The sequence below is a fragment of the Scomber japonicus genome, chromosome 5 (genome assembly GCF_027409825.1).
Source record: "Scomber japonicus isolate fScoJap1 chromosome 5, fScoJap1.pri, whole genome shotgun sequence".
In the NCBI taxonomy this organism is placed as follows: Eukaryota; Metazoa; Chordata; class Actinopteri; order Scombriformes; family Scombridae; genus Scomber; species Scomber japonicus.
The window spans coordinates 24,169,520-24,191,546 of NC_070582.1; the positions used below are offsets into that span (position 1 = coordinate 24,169,520).

General features: G+C 40.0%; 5 protein-coding genes across 6 annotated transcripts; 3 read left to right on the forward strand and 2 right to left on the reverse strand.

Moving 5' to 3' along the window:
• The first annotated feature begins 173 nt into the window (after window positions 1-173).
• On the forward strand, window positions 174-4,154 carry ccdc77 (coiled-coil domain containing 77). The gene is made up of 11 exons (XM_053319948.1): window positions 174-208; window positions 633-819; window positions 927-1,069; window positions 1,507-1,603; window positions 1,941-2,031; window positions 2,259-2,347; window positions 2,555-2,703; window positions 2,840-3,101; window positions 3,265-3,390; window positions 3,513-3,665; window positions 3,851-4,154. Exons 1-11 carry the CDS (start codon window positions 174-176, stop codon window positions 3,995-3,997), a joined length of 1,479 nt encoding a protein of 492 aa, XP_053175923.1. The 3' UTR covers window positions 3,998-4,154.
• Window positions 4,155-5,461: 1,307 nt separating this feature from the next.
• On the forward strand, window positions 5,462-9,644 carry hdhd5 (haloacid dehalogenase like hydrolase domain containing 5). 2 transcript variants are annotated; one of them, XM_053319501.1, is made up of 8 exons: window positions 5,462-5,691; window positions 6,201-6,419; window positions 6,510-6,622; window positions 7,127-7,220; window positions 7,302-7,335; window positions 7,452-7,626; window positions 7,729-7,917; window positions 8,057-9,644. In XM_053319501.1, exons 1-8 carry the CDS (start codon window positions 5,581-5,583, stop codon window positions 8,478-8,480), a joined length of 1,359 nt encoding a protein of 452 aa, XP_053175476.1. In that variant the 5' UTR covers window positions 5,462-5,580; the 3' UTR covers window positions 8,481-9,644. The 2 variants fall into 2 exon arrangements, with proteins under 2 accessions (XP_053175476.1, XP_053175478.1); XM_053319503.1 differs by having other exon boundaries at window positions 6,216-6,419.
• Window positions 9,645-9,797: 153 nt separating this feature from the next.
• Window positions 9,798-12,209, reverse strand: LOC128358652 (ras-related protein Rab-19). The gene is made up of 4 exons (XM_053318995.1): window positions 12,159-12,209; window positions 11,324-11,512; window positions 10,709-10,892; window positions 9,798-10,236 (listed from the first exon to the last, which is right to left on the reverse strand). Exons 1-4 carry the CDS (start codon window positions 12,207-12,209, stop codon window positions 9,962-9,964), a joined length of 699 nt encoding a protein of 232 aa, XP_053174970.1. The 3' UTR covers window positions 9,798-9,961.
• Window positions 12,210-12,942: 733 nt separating this feature from the next.
• Window positions 12,943-15,550, reverse strand: ccdc34 (coiled-coil domain containing 34). Its single transcript, XM_053319529.1, has 7 exons — window positions 15,508-15,550; window positions 14,930-15,217; window positions 14,633-14,777; window positions 14,348-14,455; window positions 14,057-14,215; window positions 13,810-13,939; window positions 12,943-13,643 (listed from the first exon to the last, which is right to left on the reverse strand). Exons 1-7 carry the CDS (start codon window positions 15,519-15,521, stop codon window positions 13,441-13,443), a joined length of 1,047 nt encoding a protein of 348 aa, XP_053175504.1. The 5' UTR covers window positions 15,522-15,550; the 3' UTR covers window positions 12,943-13,440.
• A 1,930-nt stretch (window positions 15,551-17,480) lies between these two features.
• slc15a5 (solute carrier family 15 member 5) lies at window positions 17,481-21,518 on the forward strand. Its single transcript, XM_053319949.1, has 9 exons — window positions 17,481-17,832; window positions 18,375-18,597; window positions 19,343-19,512; window positions 19,630-19,850; window positions 19,947-20,133; window positions 20,323-20,511; window positions 20,721-20,852; window positions 20,954-21,062; window positions 21,377-21,518. Exons 1-9 carry the CDS (start codon window positions 17,481-17,483, stop codon window positions 21,516-21,518), a joined length of 1,725 nt encoding a protein of 574 aa, XP_053175924.1.
• Window positions 21,519-22,027: the final 509 nt, after the last annotated feature.

Below are 22,027 nucleotides of genomic sequence, written 5' to 3' on the forward strand. Positions count from 1 at the left end.
CCTTCATGCATAGCTCAATTTTGTATGTGCACTCTTTAAAAAAAAAAAAAGTATGTGAATGCTAGACCTGCGGCATAAAAACTTGTTTCCAGTAGTGATTACAGCCATTTTTATTTCCAGTGAGTGTGGACAAGTCTAATTTTTTACTCTTCTTTTCAGTGTTTTGTGCTGGGATGGGATCTCCAACAAAAGATGCAGCGGCACACAGGTAAACCTCATAATTCAACATTTTTGTGGACTTTCTGCAAGAGAAAAGTTGCCATAGGTCTGAGAGTGTCGGATGTGATGAAGAATATCCTTCTTTAACTTTAATGACTCTAACTGATTCTTGGATTTATTTTGCCTGTCTGGTCTCCCGCTGTTATAGTCCTAAATCTTATCCCACTTTGATTCGGGATTACTTCTTAAGTGGATTTATATGCCTGGCTACAAAATTTTCAGTTGATTCTAGAGTTGCTGTAGACTAGAAGACATTTAAAATCGTATTTCCTTCAACTGTAGGTCTTATAGTTTTATGATTAGCTTGAACACAGGGTGACCAACTCAAATATGGAATATGTGGATGGTAATGGACTGGTATGCAGAAGTATTCTCCTCCAAATGGCTCCTCAAAGTATTTTTCTAAACTACAGAGCCAACAGTCGTACTCCTGGTCAGGACCCTGACCCCCCACTTCCCCCCATCCACGAGCGTCTGGCGTATCTGCGCCCATCCAGGGAACTTCTGGAGTTCTACAGACAGAAAATCGCCCAGTTTGACGGAGAACACAATGAGCTGCTGCAGATGTTGGACAAATACAAAGGCATCACAGAAGACCAGGTGAGATACTAAGAGGAGTCATTGTGTATGACATAGATTTTGGGGTATGCCAGAGTATATTTTCATGTGTTATATAATCTTCTCTCTACACCCCGATATCCTCTCAGCATAAACTACAGTGGGACATACGACAGCGTGAAGGAGAGATCACAGAGCTGCAAAACGCACTGAGCGACATGCAGGTTTATCTTTTCCAAGAGCGAGAACAGTCTCTGCGGCTTTATGCAGAGAATGACCGACTAAAGATCAGGTGGGTGCATGGTTGATAATGAAATCCTAGCAACCGAAAGAGCAATTCTTGACTGTACGTGTTTAAACATTTCTTAGCAGGCAAAGCACAGATTTGTAAGGGTTGCATTGCATTTAGATGGGCATAGTCCAAGCTTTCTCACTGACATGACTCACTGTAGTTTTAGTGCAGACTGCGTTCGTCATTTGTACGTGATTGATGGTTACGAATACAGCCTCTGAGTATTGAAAGCCCCTTACATACTGATGGTACATCCATTTCTTCTCATGTCTGTTTGGGCATGTGCAGACTATCACTGGCATCATTATTTACACCTCTGCTTTTTCTTCTGTGATGTGTCAGTGTCCTCTGTGAAAAAGTTTTTTTTTAATGCCATTATTACTCCATAATACTTCTGCCAACATACATGTTATTATTATCTGTTTGCTGTTTTACAGAGAGCTGGAGGACAGGAAGAAAATCCAGCACCTTCTTGCCCTGGTGGGTCCTGATGCTGGAGAGATCACATATTTCCACCGGGAACCCCCTCACAAGGTACACATTTACATCATCATAGACCTTTCTCTCAGCAGATGTTGCGACCTCTCAAACACCAATGTGCAATGAACAACCGTAATGATGACTGTGTTATATGTAGGTGTATCAGATTCAGAGCCCTGGTACTGTGCATGCTGGCTTACTGACATGACTTACTGGCACACATCAATGGAAAAGAGGCTGTAATAATATTAATATTATTACACCTGTGTTTTTCTGCCATTACAAGTCAAAATATCTGAATAAGTTTTGATTTGTGCAAATAGGTCAGATAAAAAATCAGCTGGGTTGAATGTATTTCCACAACAAATTATATCTCATGATTATATTTCAGGTCTCTGTCACACAGCAGAACCTTGAGTCCAGATCTGAGGAACATCTCAATCTCAGGCCAGCAAAGTTGAGACCTGCTGCAACCAGGAAAGGTTTGAAAAGACTTTTTTGCAGATGCCACATCTAATAATAGTATTTCAAAATTGTAATAGAGATGGAAATATTAATATTTATCTTTTATTGTTATTCTTGCTTTAAAAAATAATTAGACAAAAAATTGGGTATGTGAAAGTCAAGCATTGAAAACAAGGTTTGTTGAAATAATTGCCCAAACTGTTCCTCTCACTCTACCACTTTTATTTCATGTCTGTCTGAGTAGAGAACAGTAGGCGAGCAAAATTAGCAGATGGTGTAAATGGAGAGAGTTTGGAACAATACAAGAACGACAACCAGACTCTGTTACTACAGGTAAGGGACTTACTGGATACATATAATTGGATTTAGGTACCATCGTCTCTCACCAACTTTTGTTGTTAACTGTTAAAATGTTTTATAAAACAACTACAACTGTTTTTTTTTTTTAAATATTTTGGTTTTCCTTTTGCTGCTTGTCTGTATTCACCTGGTTTTAGACATGAGCTTTAATTGTGAATATTCTGTTTTTCACATTCCCAGGTGGAGGCGCTGCAGGCTCAGATGGAGGAACAAACCCGTCTGGCCAAAGAGCAGGTTGAGTCTCTGCTGGAAGATCGACGGATTAAAACAGAGGAGGCACAAGCACAACAGCAGAGAGACCAGCAGCGCATCACAGCTTTGACAGACAAGTGAGTCTCCTACTGTTCATGAGGTCTGATGTCTTTTATAGTTGTTTAGACATAATTTTAGATGTTAAATACTACTGTACAACCTATAGCTGAGTGTATTTTCAATTCTAACTCCCTCTCATAATTGACACCTCAGGCTCCAGCACACCCAGAACCTGTTGTATGAAAGCACCAGAGATTTCTTACAACTAAAGTTTGACTCACGGGCTCATGAGAAGAGCTGGATGGTGGAGAAGGACCGGTTGCTAAGGGAGCTGGACTCATGCCACAACCGTCTGAGGAAGTCCGTGTCTGCTGCTCCTGAGCTGGGGCGAACGTGGCAGCCCAGCAGCAGCACGGCTCTGCTGATCCCTCGACCCCCGCCAGAGTCACATCACACACACAAGGAAGAGCTGAAGGTAATCTCTATATGTTAATTACACATCTTGAGAAATTCTTCCTGCTAAGCTACAGTAAAGGCATGCAAATACGGATGACCTTTGTCCTTAATAAAGAAAACCAAAGGCTCTTTTTGCTGTGGAGTTTTTTTGAAGTTTTTATCTCATCATCTTATTTTATCAGGTAATGCAGGAGGATCTGAAGCAAGCCCACCGCCTGGCTGAGATGTACAGGGAACAGTGTATTACTCTGGAGACAGAACTGTCCCAAATCAGAGAGGAGGGCGACGTGGGCAGGGAAATATTCAAGGTACCCTTGTTTGATTGATTCTTCCGTCCGTAAAACCCTTTTATTTGATTAACTATATTTTATCACAGTCTCCAAATTTCTTGTTATTAATATTTTCAATAAATAATTCTTTGTGTGTGCAGGAGCGTTCAGACAAAATGGCCAAACGTCTTCAGTTAATGACTCAGCGATATGAGGCATTGGAGAAGAGGAGGGTCATGGAGGTGGAGGGCTTTAAGACTGACCTGAAGCACCTCAGACAGAAACTTAAAGATGTAGAAAAACAGCTCATCAAGGTAAAAGACAAAGATATTTCCCAGTAGACTTCAAGTATCTCAACACAGATCATGTCAACAGCCTGTGATGTAGAAGTAAATGAAAATGAGAAATCATTTCACAATTATCCCCTCAACCTTTCATACTCATAACAGTTTTAACAGTATATATGTATTCACTGAGATATACTTGTTTTGTGTTCCAGGTAACCCTGAATGTTGGGCCCAACCAGGACCTGGCTATTCTCCATGAAGTACGTCAGACCAATACTAGAACAAAGAAGGTTCAGGGTGAGCTAATGGCACTGAAGGCTAAAATATATGGACTGGAAAACGAGCTGCGATTTAGCTGAGGATTGCATTGTGATCATTTTTGTGTAATTTGTAAGCTTCATTCCAGTCGTGTGTGTTTGTGCTTCTGTGTTTAATGATGAAACTTGGACTGAATGTTATTTGTATTTTGTTCAGCTTTTTAAAAATGTTGTACCAATAAAGATTTGTCTTTTGTTTCAGTAACTTTTTTTTTTTTCATTCTGAAAAGATTTCTGAAAAGTTCCCAACAAAACACACTTTTCATAGTCTTGGTAAGAAGAGGTAATTGCAGCTCATCTAATGTCTATATATTAATATTGAAATTCAATCATTATTTGTAGAAAGTTTAAAAAAATCCTTAACCAGACACTCAATATACTGTTTAAAAAGACTATTATGCTGTATCCTATGCTGTATGTTTCAAAGCAACTCAATCAAAACAAAATAACAAAACTCTAACATCCCTCCTGCATTCATATATGCCTTTTTTATTAACAGAACAGTAGATGCATAGGCTGTAACACATGTACTATAAAGCTGTCGCAGCCAACATAAACTGAACACATGCTTTTCCCCACTTCATTGTTGAATGTTCAGGGTCAGAAAAGACTTGTAAACCTGTTGATAGGTTAGGGTTCTCAGACACATTGTATAAAGAAGTCCATTGTGATTTCTGTCTTACTTTACAACTATCAAACAAAGACAAAAATATCAAAACTTAAACTGAAAATCTTAAAAAATAGACTTGGCTGGTGAAAAGCTAACTTCATTATGGCATTTCTCTCATATTATGTATTTTTCTCATATTTCCTACATATTACTGTCTATTCGAATCATGACCTTATCCCTTTTGATGTATAACTAAACTAAATTTGACAAACTATGTCCATTGTATGTGAAGTGTGAAGTATAAAATAGCAAGGACAATAAAGAGAAACAAATATGTACAACTAAGTAATAGAATAAAATTAAATAATGCTGATTCAATTCTATGTATTTTCAAAAATATAGTAATGACATTTTAATTGTGTAAATGTCGTTATTTGTTTATCAAATATGTAAAATGCTGAGGGGGACATGGTAAACATATGACACGTTAAAAATCGTTAATAATATTCACAGCTAAAGTATGATGAAATGATCTTTTTACCACTCGGATAAAGTTTCAATTTTGAAAGAGATGAGTGATTCAGTTTCATTTCCACAAAAGTGCCTGCAGTGTTTCCGGTGAGTAGAAATCGGGATTTGTGAGTGTTTTTTTGTACCCGAATTCTGCAGAGCCCGCCCCTAACCTGCCTCTGATTGGCTTACCCTGTTATTCCTACCCTAACCTAGAACCCAATAGGCCCCTGAACTACCTAATCAATGAAGGTAACTAATACTAGCCTATCAGAGGCATAGTGGGGAGGGTCTTCAGAGAATGCGGGTGGAATAAAAATTGGATGGAGTTTGTCCCGTTCTTGCGACTCTGCGCATGCGCGGCGACTGTCATAGTACATGGCTTTGCTGTTATGATGGCAGTATGAAGAGATAGCAGCAGATTATGGGCACCGTTAGCTCAGCTGTTTGATTTATTTAACGCTTGATTTCCCGCCGGCTTTTACACGAACACAGAAAGAGAGAAATGCAGAGAATAAGGTCTTTAAACATCGGCTGGCAGCTGCTGAAATCAAGCTGTGAGGGAGCAGCAAAACAAGCGAACACCTCGTCTTTGACCTCAAGAAATTATAGCAATGTAAGTCAATACTTTATTCAAACTTTATCTAAACTTTATTTAGATTAAGATGAAGGTGAGTGAAGATAATAACTTTTGTGTTATAATAGCTGTTGTACTTATTTGTGTCTTCCTCTTCTTTCATGTGAAATGGTTTAAGAAATTTAACACTGAAACTATTCGCAGCACACACACACATGCACACACATGCACAGGGGTGATTACTGTTAATTTAAAGGTAAAATCCTCAGGAATAGAATAGATATGAATAGATCCACTCGAAGATAAGGATTACAGGGTAGGTTCACATCCTTTCAAGTCTTTAAACAATACATATCCATGTTTTAATATCACATTAACACTTTAACAACCACAGTAATTACTATCTTATTCAGCTCATTTATTAATCAGTGAGTTATTCTGGGAACAAAGTTTCGGGCTGCTCCATGTGTCTGAAGTGAGGACATCATTACAACCGCTCAGCCAGTTAATGAACAATCTCTTGTCTGGGTTACAACTCTCTGGCCCAGATCCCTCCTCGACAGGGCCCCAACTCTTTTGGGCTCCTCTTTGACATAGATGGGGTACTGGTGCGGGGCAGGACACTCATCCCTGCAGCCAAGCAGTGCTTCAGAAACCTGGTCGACCGCAATGGGAAATACAAGGTGCCTGTGGTGTTTGTCACCAATGCTGGGAACTGTATGAGGCAGACCAAAGCTGAGCATCTGTCACATCTGCTGGAGGTGGAGGTAAAGCTGAACACTTTTTAAACCATTGTGTTTTTATTCTCTGCTTGCTTTATGTTATTTCTTGTTCTTCTCCTTCCCTCCTTACCTCAGGTGTCTCCGGACCAGGTGATGTTGTCCCACAGTCCTTTGCGAATGTTCACCCAGTTCCACAAAATGTGCGTACTGGTCTCGGGACAGGGTCCTGTTGAGGAGGTGGCTCACAAGTATCCTGTCTGAAATCAATGACTCGTGCACTCCCTCTGCACGTTGACCTTTTAAAAGTCTACCTGTTCTGTTTATTCAATGTATTTTTGCTCCACTTTTATCAGTAGTTGATCTTTGTACCCTTTGTTCCCTTTGCTGGCTGACAGGTTCACTGAGGCTTTTTCACAGATTTACTCTATGTTCTGTTAGTTTGTGGGAGTTTTTCTTTTTAATCATCTGGGGTTTGTCATTAATTTGAATTAATTAATTTAAACTACTGAATCAGTCAGATGTGAGTAAAACTGGGCTATGAGTAATCTGGTCTAAGGCAAAAAATATAGGTGATAGATAATTGATCGACAATATAAAATTCTTTATAAATTATAGCTATATAAAAACAGTTTAAAGATTGCCAACAGCTGGCATTTGTGATCTTTTTGATAGATGGAAGCATTTACATCACATGTGTTTCGTGGCTAGCACCTCCTGCTAACTTGTGTTTGACTTAACCCACTAAACTTCAGCCTGGGCTTTCAGGATGTTGTTACTATAGATAAACTCAGAGAGGCGTATCCTATTTTGGATGTTGTGGATCACAATAGAAGGCCCAAAGACAGTGTAAGTTTTACTTTAAATGCAAATATATGATTATATGCAGATGAGTAAGACACCTCACCGAGTCTGTATAATATGTTACAGATTCCACCCACCAAAGGTTTACGGCCAATAGACGGTATGTTTCCACACGCATTACAACAATGTGGCCTTACGTGTGACTCTAAACAACTGATATTAAAATGTATAATGAACACTGTTATGACTGTTTTCTACACCTGTTTCTTCTTACAGCTGTCATCTTATTTGGCGAGCCAATCAGATGGGAGACCAACCTCCAGCTCATCGTCGATGTCCTACTAACCAACGGAAACCCAGACAATCCCTGGAGTTCAATGCACTACCCTCACATCCCAGTGCTGGCCTGTAACATGGACCTGCTGTGGATGGCTGAGGCCAAGAATCCCAGGTACAGTACATGTGTGCTTTATTTAAATGTGTTCACCATGTCACCCTGCACACATTTATCCATATCTCACAATATTACTGCACTGTTGTCCCTGTCTCACAGGTTTGGACACGGTATGTTCCTGGTGTGCTTAGAGAGCCTTTACAAGAAGGTGACTGGCCATGATCTGAAGTACGAGGCTCTGATTGGTAAACCCAGTGTGGTGACTTATAACTATGCTGAGCTGCTGATCAGACAGCAGGCTGAGAGACTTGGCTGGAGCACGCCTGTGAAGACACTCTATGCTATAGGGTGAGTGACATCTCTTCACTTTGGACCCACATTTGACACTGTTGTTTATCTGTTTTTTTCTAACAAAAAGGCATTGATATGTAGTTCAACTAAAACCTCCTTTTAATATGTTCTTTGCCCACTCACCTCTTATTTTTAGAGATAACCCCATGGCTGACATATATGGCGCCAATCTCTACAACCGCTACCTCCAGGCTTCTCTGCACACTAAGGCCCAGATGCAAGCTAAGAGTGGTGGAGGAGGAGCAGAACCCCTGGCAGAAACTGTTGATGATGTCCCTAAAATGACATCAGCAGAACTAGGCGGAGCATCGAGTGCGTACGGGGCAGAGGAGGATCTCCCTGAGAGGTGCAGCTCCATCCTGGTGTGTACAGGAGTGTACAGCAGAGACCAGCAGGAACTGCCCTCAGACACAACACAGACCGTCACCGAGCAGCGTATTTTCCATGGCCACAGGGACTTTCGCTTTGACCCCAGCCTCACACAGCCGTCCTTCGTGGTGCAGGATGTAAAGGAGGCGGTAGAGTTGGTGTTCCAGCAGGAGGGCTGGCCGCTGGAGTAGGCTGAGCACCTGGGCTCTGTCTCATATCTGTCCAGCTCTAACAGCCCTTAATTGGCAGTAGCAGAAGCTTATAGAGAGTGTATTTTTTCTACTTGTGCCCTTGTTTATGACAGGGGAGATGTAGCCGCTTTGGTGGCGAGTCCTTCTAGGTTTTTATTAAGAGCTATAGGATCTGCTCCAAAAAGCAACAATATGCTGTTTTAGCACTAATTATACGATGGTCACTGATATTTTAAGTTGTCATGTATGTTCGTGTGTTGCATACTGCTGCTTTTTTTTTTATTCTTCATGAATAACACACTTATCATTGTTTGTAGTGGCCCAACCTCCTGTGCATACTTAAGGTCATCAAGCTGGACTTCAGTCCTCTCTTTGTTATGTGCAACACGATCATTATCAGCTTTCTCTTTTTTTATAGCGCACATTTGTTAAGAACTCAAGTTTTGTGAGAGTTTGGGGACATTGTTCACACAGAGTTACACCAGAGGCTGAAAATAATATCCTTATTGATCCAGAAAGAGCACTAAAAAGTCACCTCTGCTGGTCTGTGACGATATGACATAATGTTCTGCTAAAAATGTTATTCTTTGCACAACAGTCTACCTAAAAGGGTCATCTTGCCTTGCTAATTAAAAGCACCTTGGTCTTATGTAGACCAGTTCTGCTGTTTATTTGTTTTTTAACTGGTGTTTTTCATCTTGATTAATTTTAAACTAGGGTGAAACCACTAATGCTTATGAGAAGAGGTTGCCAGATGTCAGGTTTAGTACCTCATCACTTTCAATTTTAACCTTAATCAAGAGTATGGTCATTAGTTTTTTTTGTTGTTGTTGTTGAAAGAAAAGCACTCATTTTGTGAGAATGTCACTATTAAACAAAGTATCAGAAATATAAAGGGTGCTATTTTTCTGTGACACAGAAACATTTTAACAGATGGTTGATGTGTATGTCTGTATTATGAGACTTATGTGGGAGAAATAGTTCATTACAGTCACAATGCCAGTGAAAATGTCATACAGTGTTTGTTTGTTATGTTTGGAACTGACGGGTGTAACGAGGCATTGTTTGTGGGCGACTTAAACTGAAATGAAAACTGTACAAGTCTGGTAATGTAATGTATGAACCATACTGTGGGAAATATCAATTAAACAAATGTGACACACACACGTTTGTTCAGTGGAAATATTCTGTATACTGTAGTCTTAGTACAGAGTCCTTTAGCAGAAGTGTGCTTTGTAACACATGAGTCATTATCACATTCACCAGCAGTTCATCTGGGAACAATGAATATTACAAACTACATTTGATAAGCAGCCATCATATAAAACCTTTCTTACACTGATTCTACTCAAGGTATAAATATTAAAAGTCAAAACAAATATAAAACTTAGATTCACACACACAGAATACAACAAATCCTACAACTAACCAACTTTATCTGGTCAAACACACTTTCTTTTACAACTGTTACTTCAGTTCCTTCAGCATCCACACTTTTTATCTGAGGCCTCGGAGCCGTGAACTGGGTGTGAGTTGCTGCTCAAGATAAACTGAGACGAATCTTGGGCAGCCTCGTCTATGATAGTCATGCCATTACGTGCCAGCAGCTCCCGGGCCATTAGGATAAAGGCTGCCTCCACGTTTTGGGCCTCCTTGGCTGACGTCTCCAGAGCAGCAAGCACACTGTTATTTTCTGCCAGAGTGCACGCATCCTCAAACAACACCTGCCTCTGAGCATGGAGGTCTGACTTATTACCTGTAGTGATGAACAGAGAATGGAATAATAAGTAAAAGTAAATGGATTAATAATAGGGCAACAAAACTAGGACTCTTATTAACAGCTGACCTCATTATTGATCTGCCAACTATTGTCCTGTTTAATTGAAGTCAATAAAATGTCTACCATTAGAAATAGGTACATTTCAAAAGATCACTGTCCTGGTCACAAAAGTAAAGTTTTGTCTCAAGCAATCAGCAATTAGGAAATAGCACTTACAAAAAAAAAAAAAACAAGTAAAACTTTGTTACACAGTGTGCTCTCCCTAATATAGAGCTCTACCTCAAGGTGCAACAACCAAAGACATAAAACCTCCACAAATCACACATTAACGACGTATGTGAATGGGTAGTTGATTTCTTTACTTGTTCATAATGCTACAGCTCTGACCTATGACATATGTTTTTAAGGTTTAAAATCCAACATAAACCCAAATTATCATTCTTCTTACCAATGAGTATCACAACCACGCTGGCTGCTCCAAACTGCTCTACCTCCCGGACCCAGTGGGGAACAGATTCAAATGTTGTGCGGCGTGTGATGTCATAGGCCACCATTGCCCCATGGGCACTGCGGTAGTAACTCTGAGTTATGGTGCGGAAACGCTCCTGTCCAGCTGTGTCCCACACCTGCATCTGCAATAACGCACAAATCAATCCAGTATGAATCAAATGGTTAAAGAATGAGGGTTGAATATAAACTTCTTCAGTTATTTTAACTCTGATCAGTCTTTTGACCAGAGCTTGCTTAAAGACAATACGAACCCACTTAGCATAACAACACACCCGTGCAGTTACAATCAACACACCCAGAAAGCTAACACACAGATGATGACATATGAATGACACAGTTAGACACTCCTCTGAAAAACTGATAAACTGAAACAAGCAAAGGAATTATTAACTAACAGGAGTAAACAGGCAGATACATCTCACTCACACTTTCATATTTCTGTTAATACATAAATAAATACACATTTGAATTATCCCTAGTGTCTGTGATCCCATATCCTCACATCACACGTGATTTGTTATGTCTCATGCAAAGCACAGTGCATGTCACGTACCTTCACCTTCTTGCCATCAATATCCAGGGTACGAACAGTAAAGTCGACCCCAATGGTGTTTTGCTGCTTCTCAATGAAGATTCCAGACTTGAAGCTCTGAACAACACAGGTCTTCCCTACATCTGAGTCCCCAACCAGGATGATTTTAAAAAGAAAGTCGAAAGAGTCCTCTATCTCCGGCCCAGCAGACTGCATGGTGAAGAAACAAATACACACACATACACACTCACTCACAAAAAAACACCAGACCCAAGACCTCTGCGTTCCTTCAAAGTTGTGTCAATACGTGTGACTATTTACAGAAACAGTCCTCACATCCTTGGCAGAAAAAGGCAGCAAATCAGGTTTGTTTCAGCTGTATTATTGTGGTTCGTGTGGCTCCAGGTGAATATGTGTTGTCCATAAATAAATTTGTCCCAGGCAGAAAAAGAGACCAACACTCTAGGTAGCTTTAGAAACTTGAGCACGAACCACATGAGGCTTGCAAAAAAAAAAAGAAAAAGAATAATTGTATTTACATCCAGTTTTTATTCCAAAAGCTTTTTTCTTCTGACATTGTTTACCCCACCAGCAATATGCAGGCTCTCTCTACAACTCCAAAATAACTATTATTATTATCCCATAGTGGAAAACTTAAATCCCTTCTCTTCCAGTACAACATGTGAAAGTCAGCATCCCAACACTGTTTCTTCATTATGTACTTGTTTCCATTTCTGGTGCACTAGCAGGCACATTTTTGAAGTCTTTAACACAAGTGCAATCTCTACTTCTGCCCTTTAGACCGCCTCTCCCCCACTTAGTTTTATTCTGGGACAGATTAAGACACGCCTCCTACCTGTCTTGGTAGGTGTGATCGCCAACCTCCGGCCCACCTGCACCACTGCATCTTGGGATCTGGATTTTCTATTCAGGCCTTGGTAAACAATGGAAAGAGGCACAAATAAAACTCCATAAACCAGCTCCAGCAACGATTTGTAGGTGTTATATTGTTAGAGGAATGTAGGCAAGACTGAGTTATTGTTTGTTTTATGTGAAACTGGTTAATACATATCATATTCTCTCAATTTAAAAAAGTACACAGAGAGTCATCTTACAAAGACGGGTTTTGCTTACAAGGCTCACTGTGCAAATATCTTCAGGAGAGCAACTAAAACCGCTCCTTCAGTATGTAAACACTTGTCTTTTTCTTAGCAGCTGTCCTTTGGATCCCAGAATGATTTTTTTGTTTACTTAAAACAATACTCTACATAATAACAGTCTTTATCAGCCCCCCTTAATGACTGCTGTCAACTCACACATTCCACAGCAGTCAACAGCACAAAGGGGTCAAGTGTAGAACACATACAGACCGAAACGCAGTAGGTAAAAATATGACAAATGTAGACAGACATCTTAATCAAACAAAATGTAATTGAAATTGTTTTACCTCAGGCTTCATACATTGACATCACAGTGAGATGTTAAAAGACAGAATGAGCATACAGCTCTGAATCTGAATCAGTCTCTCTCTCTCTCTCTCTCTCTCCCTCCCTCTCTCCACCCCCTCGCTTGTTTCTGTCGTCATCTCAGCCCACAGAAGAACAAGGCACAGCTGGACACAGAACAATGTGTGAGTGTGAGGAGCACTTGACCAAGCCGGGTCTATCTTTGGCTGTGACCACCAACCACCTCCTTTGTGTTGTGTGGCTGTGCCTTATATTGTGGTCTTGTCCACCACTTGCTCAAGTGACAGATAAGACATAGATAAGAGCAAAAAAAAGAACACATTATACTATATTTATCACAATAATAATGATTTAATTTACAATATACAAAATAAAGGACCCATGGCTAGATATGCAGCCATGACAAAATCTATGCTACACGCATTTATGACATTGAAACAAGATGATCAGAACCAATTAGAAACACATCAATCATGTTAACCTGAACATTCAGACATCTAAACTGAGCTATTCCTTACATCATTGCTCCAATGTACAAACCAAATCTAGCAATTAATGTTCCTGTGATTCAGCAGTTCAGGGGATGTGGTGGTGTAGATGAGTCAGGATGGATTCACATTTGAGCCGTTACTAAGCTACAGTATCATGCTCGTACAAGTCGGCTCTCTTGTGTCATCTCCTCTGCAGCGGCTGCGCTGTACTCACAGTGTTTCTGAGTCTAAAAGCATTGCTGGAGCTTTGTTGATGTTTTCTCTGTTTTTGAGGTTTCTTGTCAGTTGTCTTATTCTGTGATGTTTCTGGAGGAGGGACGGGAATCGGTTTCCATGGGATTGGGTTGTAGAAGCTGGGTGGTGGACAGGATTTGTCATAGGGACCTAGAGAACATTAAAGCAATACAAGGCAAATGAAAATATGTATTTATTATTTTGCCACTTATCTTGTATAACATTAAACACCTGACATAAATGTTATCAGTTATATGGTATATCCACAAATGACAACGCACAGTTAATAATTCCCACACAACTGAAATGACCTTACTCTTTGGGTAACAAGGTGATTTGGGACTTGCTCTGCTTTTTTCATTGGCTTTTGCCAGCCAATCTTTAAACATCTCCTCTGCCCTCTTGCGGCGCTCTCTCTCCTGCTCCGCCTTAAGGGTTGCTTCCTCCTGTCAAAAACAAAAAACAAGTTGTCTCATAATCAGTTTTCTCTCATGAACACATTTACAAATTTTACACTAGAATTGTCCATAAGAAGCAAAAATAACTTTAAGTGTAAACATTACTTTGTCTTTCTTTTCTTTTTCTACTTTTTCTTGGTTCTTCTTCTGCAGCCAGTCTTTGTATTTTTGCTGAGCTTTTTGTTCAATCTCTGTTTGTTTTTCCTGTTTCCTCTGCATCTCCACCTCCTCTTTGCTCAGTTTTAGAAGTTGCTCCTGCTTCTCCTTGGATTACAGAAACAAATCACATCATAACTGCAGCATTACTGTATAATTGCACATAATTCTGACAAATTACAGTTTGTCTACTTTGATGATTTGTGTGGTTTTACTGAGTTTAAAGAAGCAGTTTTCTACCTGTTGTCTTTTTGTCTTTAGCCATTCATGGATCTTTTCATCCATGACCTTCCTCTTGTGTTCCTTCTCTGTTTCTTCTTGTTCTTTTTTTTCCTTGAGTAAGCGCTCCTTATCCACCACACATAAAATATAATAGAAATTCAGACTGGATGTATGTGTGACCAGAAAGAATGTTTAGGGGCAGCAATAAAACTGTTTGCCTTATAGGTACCACAAAAACAAAGGAAGGAAAGTATACACTGCTGTATTTTAAAATTATAGAAATGATCATTAAAAGCAGCTTGCCTCCTCTGACTTCCTTTCCAGTTTGAGGCGGTCCTCTTTGGCTTTGTTCACCAGCCACATTTCCCATGCACTGAGAGTAGGTGAGGCAGCAGGCTTCACAGCTGCACTCAACATCTGGTCTGAATGTGTTCTTGGTAGCTCACATCTAGAAAAGCAGATCTAAAAGATTATACTTATACATACATACATCTACATGTTGTCTGAATCATGCAGTCTATAGAGTATATACTTTATAGTCTTTAAATCATGCAGTCTATTATCCTATGACAGAAAATATCTTTACAGACAGAGCTGTACCTGACTGGTGAAACGCTGAGTGCTGAAGTGCTCCTTTGCCTGTGTGGTGAAGTCTGCTGAGCTGGACTGGGCTCGGAGTCTTCATCACTGTCAAAACTCTCGTGGTAGATGGGGGAAAGCAGGGAGAAAGTGTCGTCGTCCTCGGATAGGACGCCGTCGTCCATGCCATTGGATATGTGGAGGTTTTCTTCTCCCCTGCTGCACTTAATCGGAGTCGAGCTGAAGCCCTTGGACGCAGAAGTAGGAGAGGTCGGCAACTTCCCTCCAGACTTTAAGAGCCAATCTCTGCTGCACAACATATACACATGTAAATGTTTTCTGTACGACACTCATGTTGGTGTTTTGTGTGTTAATACATGTCGAAGAATATTTTCAGTGGAACCAAACAAAACTGTTTCACGGCTAGCTAAGTCAGGCTAACAATAGCATTGAGAGCTAACTACTAACAGCTACTCCGCTAATATGGCTTTAATGTGTCTGTTTTCGGTCCTGCTAGCTAAAGGTTAATGCTACCTGTCTGTTAACGCCACTGTGTAAGTATGCAGTGCTCCAGTTTGTTTTAAATAAGTATGTATTACCGTTTTGTCTCCATTGTTCGTCTCTTCCTAGACGTTTCAACTGATTTACAAACAACTTTTTTTTCCCATGATACACCACGCCCCCACGCTTAACCCCGCGGACGCCGTTCCTGTAACCATGGTGACGTCTGACTCTTCAGGATTAGTTTTTATTTTGCAGAGAGAGGGGCAACAACAAAACACAGTCGTTGTCTTATCTGTGTCAGTGGCTTTTTTTGTTCACAGTTGATGGGGTCCGTGTATCTTTTGGTAATTTTCTTTTCTTTTCAGAAATACAAAAGAATAAATTATATTGTATTTTAAAACTAAAATAAAATACCCACTCGGTTTTTTTGTGTTTCAATACTCGGGGTTCCTCTTAACAGTTTTTAATATTTGGAGTCATGTGATATCTCCAGTGTAGACAGTATTAGGGAGCAGCATTAACGTTACAAGTGAGTGTGGTGCCCACATCACATGTGTTTTTTAACAGCTCTTCTTCAAAATGACTGCTCACATCAAAAATTCCAAGACCGAATTGGTCATCTGTTTTTAGGACTGATGTACAGTGTGCATTCAGGGAGTATTTAGACACTTTGAAATTGTATTGCTACAGAATGGGAGGAAAAAATTGAAAACATAATTGAAAACGTATTATAGGCCTACTCTCTTTACTTATTATATTTTCCATATGCCAGCATTATGTAGGATACAGAACAGGAGGAAATGTGTGTCAAGGGACTTGAACTTAAACTTGGAATACACAGAGTTGTTGAAGATGATGGAGCGGTCCACTCAAGCCCAACAACAAGAAGCATTGCCCTTTTTATTGAGAAACACAAGCAAATGTTTACTAATTGTTCTTATTAAACATTTTTTAATAATTTGTTTGCAGCCTTGTTTGTAATATTTTACTATTACTCAACTAATGGACAGTGAAGTTGAAGTAACAAAACTTTTCAAGCTAAATGTAAGGTTCTCTCAACAAAAATGATCTAGTGCTGTTTTATGTTTTCAATCTATGCGAACACACAGTTTCCAGTTTATCAAATGTAATAATTTAAATGTTCTTGACTTAGGAGCAGCTCTGAATGGTAATGTTAAGTTTGAGAAAAGATAGCACTTTGAGTGAACTTCTTAACACACATGACACAACACATTAGCGCTTAGTTGTGAAAACTAAAAATAGCTTTGCAGCTGGTTGCTTTACTTTTTTAAAGTTTTCTCAACTTTCCCTTTTTTACAGTGTGGATATTGTAATATGGAGCAGTTGTTGTGGAATAGCTCTGACCCAGTTGATGTTAACCTGCTCAGTCTCACTTAACATTATCAGTCTAATTACCACAGGCGCACAAAAATGAGCGTGTACACTGAAGGGCCGCTTTCACAAAGTGCTGTGGTATTTTGTGAGTGATTGTAATGACATGCAGCACTAAATTAAATTTTTGTTGTTTTATTATTTTAATGCTGAAGTCCACTGCTGAGATGGTACTTTGTGTTCTTGAGTTACAGGTCTACATTATAATTTAATCTATGATAATGTTACAGACTGTTACTCTGAGTTTAACACATTTGACACAAGTCAAAAAATAAAATAACGTACCAGCAGTGCACAGCTAGAATACAGTAACTATGTTTAACTCTGTCATTAATGGAAATAAAAATTGTGTCGGTAATCATATAAATATTTCTGAGATGCTCTCTAAATGGCTGAGATATAATTTTGCATGTGTCAGGCATTTGCAGTTCATCCACAGTTCTGAGTAAGATCATGACACAGGCGGATCATCAGCCACCAGCACGTGCAGAATGTACATAGGCGTGTCTGATCCTCTATGTCTCCAGCACAGCTCCAGGGTCATACCACAGTGTGGGATTCCAGTCGTGGCCTCTGCTGGTCAGGTCTTCGAGGGGTAGGACTTACTAATCAGAGCTCTGTGCTGACTGCACCCAGCTAACCAAGGAGCCCAGGGCCAGCTTGCTGGCCAGGTGGAATGCTGGCAGGAGACCCACAGAGACTGCCTGAGGGCAGAAACCATCAGCGCAAGCTCTCCCAGACCCCTCATCCAGACCAGGGACCTACACCAAAGTCCCGCAAGAAGCTTCAAGTTATCATTTGTGTGCTGCTGGTGGAGCTATGTGAGAGATTCACCTTCTTTGGCATTGTATGTAACACAATTCTCTTCTGCACTGTGAAGCTGGGCTACGACAACTACCTGGCTGCGACAGTCAACCTGTGCTTTATAGGAGCCAGCACCCTGACCCCAGTGCTGGTTGGGTGGTTTGCAGAAACCTGCTTAGGAAGGAGCAAGGTGCTCTACTTGTGCGCTTTCCTTCATTTCTTTGGTAAGACCCAATGGGATTAATATTCATACATGGATGTGAAACATCTGGGACAGTATTTTTATGTTCAGACTAAAGATTAACAATCCAGAGGCCAGTTGTGATGAACTGCTGCTATTTTAAAAGTTGTGAGAGAAATATCTCAGTGGAAATGTATTTTCTGTTTTCTGTAGTGAGCTATTTACATTTTCTATTACTACACAATTTCAAAGAAAAACAAGCAATATCAGTAATTAAATTGTTCAAGTTATAGTTTTATTCATCTTTACTGAATGGTAAAAATTAACACGGCAGAAGCAAAATCCTCTTACACATTAGTGTTATAAATCATTGAGTGCTAGCTGGCATTATGGCTTCCAGTCTCACCTCTTACCAAATCTTGCTCACTGCTAAACAAATCTAACTTTAGTGTGAGCTCATTTCAAGAGTGTTAGTCATTTTCTTTAGGTGCTTAGTCATGGCTCTGCTCCTGTAATGTCACACTCGTGATTGAAATCTTGCTGCAAACAGATGCCATGACCTTCACCTGTCATTCTACCTTCTAGGCACAGCCATGCTACCTGTGGTGGCTTTCCCTTTTGAGGATTTCTACATTGACACCCATCACATGACCCACCATTTGGACCCTCGGGAGCAGCAGATCCTATTCTACACAGGCCTCCTGGCTGCTGCACTGGGCATCGGTGGCATCCGGGCCATTCTCTGTCCCATGGGAGCATACAGTCTGCAGGGTTACAACCAGCACCAGCTACTATCCTTCTTCAACTGGTGGGTGGTGTTGCCTTTGGATACAACTTAGCTTATAATCATGCTTTGACAATTGTACGTTTTATCATCGTTTTAAAAAGTTTTCCATGATTTCTACAGTTCAGTAATTCTGCATGGTGCCACTTTTTAAAGAAAAGAAGACTACAATTATTACCCCTATAAGCAGGGCTGGAGGTTGGTTTAGAGTTGAGGCCATGAATCATTAGAGTATATCATCACATTGGGAGCATAAATCTGCTTTTTTGATAAGATGGGTTTTTTTTTTCAAAACTGACATTTGAGGGCAGTACTCTATGGAAGTCTTTTAAACATTGAATGGTTCATCCTCTGGGGAAAATGACAGAACAATCTGCTCAACCATGTTTAATGACTGTTGAGTATTACTGGAAATTCTGAGCCACACCTATCCATGTTACATATATCCATAAGTAAATCTAATGGAAATATGGCTATTAGTTTTACAAATAACTTGTACTTGTACTGTAACTTGTAAGGTTGAAATTTTGATCTTAAGTTGGCAAAACTGCTGAATAGCCATACAAATGTGATGAAAATCATGCCAGTGGTTGTTGGATAGACCAACATCCATTCTTACGCCCTGTGACTTTAGTGGTGCAGATATTGTGTAATTTTCTATTATGTTTTCTATTATTAGTTCATGACATCTAAAATCAGTTAGATCATGTCATCGTGAAATACCTTATGTCTGATGACTTTGTGTATTATCTGTTTTCATTATGTTTAGGTTCTACTGGTTGGTCAACCTGAACTCCACTGTTGTGTTTCTGGGTATTGCTTATATCCAGCAGTCTGTGGCCAAAAATCTGGGTTTCCTTATACCCTTCACCTCTGTGCTGCTGGCACTCATTGCCATACACATGATGCGCAACAAACTCACCTACAAACCAAAGAAAGGTAACACATAGAAAAAAAAGAGACACACAGAAATACATACAAATAGTTGCATAGTGCTGCACCTGTTTGCATTTTGGTCACACCTAATAAAGACTTTCTTTCCTGTTTTTATAACAGGGGGATCCTTACTGACCACGTTAGGAGTCTTCCTTAACTCTCTCAAGATGTGCTGCCTTCATTATCGCCACCTGAGTGGAGATGTGGCATCTTGGCTGGACAGGGCCAAGGAAAACAACGGTGGCCGTTACAGCGAGACACATGTAGAGAACGTCAAAGTCCTGGCCAAGCTTTTCCCTCTTTATGGTCTTCAGCTGCTGTACAGAGCCTGCATCACACAGGCATGTCACGGGTAAAATGTCATGGGAATATAATGGATCTTGATGGCAAAGAATGAAAAAGGATCATCCGCATGTTTTCTCATATGTTTCCTACAGATTCCTTCAGGTTACTACATACAGACAATGAACTCAAACCTTCACCTGCATGACCTCCTGTTGCCGATTGGTGCCATGAATGTAATCAGCATCCTGCCTCTGCTGCTGTTGGCCCCGCTGATCGAGTGTGTGACGACCTGCTACCTCTCTAAGAATAAAATTCCTTTGGCACCCGTAAAAGTTATTAGTGAGTATTTCCATTCGCACACATGCACCAGTAATGCACTCATCATTTCAGTGCCTACACCTTAATATTCCTATGTCTTTCTCACTCTTCCACTTCTCTTGTCCTCCCTTTTCCCTCATTATTTTTTCACAACCCCCATTCTGTAGCCCCCTCTCACATCACCCCACCCTGTCCATCCTCCCCTTACAGCTCTGGGCCATGTGTGTGCAGCTCTATCGGCCCTGGTGGCAGGTTTATCTGAGCTGCACAGGAAGGCTTACCCACTGGTGGAGCAGACTCTCTCTGGGAAGGTTCTGCAAGTTTCGTCCATGCCGTATTTCCAGCTGGCTCCCCAATACATCCTACTGGGTCTTGCTGAGGCACTTGTGACCCCTGCATGTGAGTGAGAGGCGGTCCACTAAACACCAGTTCAACTATTTTATGGGTCAAAAGACATCTAGACATCTGGGTTATTCCTAAACAACTTGAATTTGTTGAATTACACACAAATAAGTTAATAAATTGCTAAGACGTCCTTGTCAGTTGCTGATTTGCAGAAAATTGCCTTGTAAGTGTAAATATTTCTGATGTCACTCCTTCCACGGCAGGCTCCCTAATATCTTTCCAGCTGACCCCAAGCCACATCAGAGGAATCTCCCTGCACTTTCTTACGCTGTCATACGGAGGCGGCTGCTTTCTAGGAGCCTTCATCATTCAGCTGCTGTACTTTGCGTCAGGAGGTAAAAACACATTCTTCCATAAACAAATGAATTGAAATAGTTGTTTTTCATTGGAAAGATGCTATCAACCATAATGTAACCACAATGATGCTCAATTACAGGTAACTTCTACCCAAACACACTGCATGATGGGAATCTTGAAAGATTCTTCTTTCTCCTGGCCACACTCATGGCTATAAATACCTTTGTGTTTTGGAGTATATCTGACAGGTACAGTATTATCTTTGACTACCTGGGGAATAAGGAGGACTCATGGTTAGAAAGAGGAATGAATGACATCATGTTTAGATTACAGTGAGTGACTTGTGTGCATGTCCATTACAGTCTGTTAGTTTCTTTCATATTTTCAATAATTGGTGAAGACTTGTGTGGAAGAGCAAAGCAGATTACAGCAGGCACAACAACTACATATTGTACTGAGAGAAACTGCAGTGGATGGGCTCTGATTCTTTTGATCAACATGAACCCTATTGCTTTAAGAACTTGTGTAGCATGGCTATTTTCTTGTTATTCGTATTGTTCAGGTACATGGACCTGAGTGTGCGGGGTAAAGCACTGACTACCAGCCCTTTGACTGAGAAGCTGCTGCAATACAAAGCCTGTCTGCGGTTCTATGATACTGTGGATCACTCCTACACAAATGCCTCCATTGAATCCATTTTATGACCAACTTCATAATGACCTCTACACTCTGTGGCGCTGGCGCTGCATGCTGCTATGTCAAAGTTATATTAGTGAAATATATATAATGTACAGTTATTGGTTTTTAAAAAAATAATTTGTGCACATGTTAAACATTTTGTTTATGTCACTTCAATTTTAAAGGAAATGTTATTTTAATTGTGCCAACATAGGCTAAGTATATGATGACTTAATTAATCAGAGCAAAATTGTAAATTTAAAAAAATGTTTTAATGTTTAAAATGATATACATATATGAATAAAAGACACAATGAAGACATATCATTAGCATTGGTTGTTTTTATTTTATTTGAGTTTATGTATCAAGATAAAGAAAAGTGATTCTGCAAAGTTATTCTTGCTATATGGAAACTACACATTTCTGATGAGCTGAATCAAAAAGAAAAACAATCATTGAACATTGTCTTTTGACTCTGAAAAAATTTGAATATTTGATTCATAAAACAATTTCTCAATCACTAGAAATGTTTTCT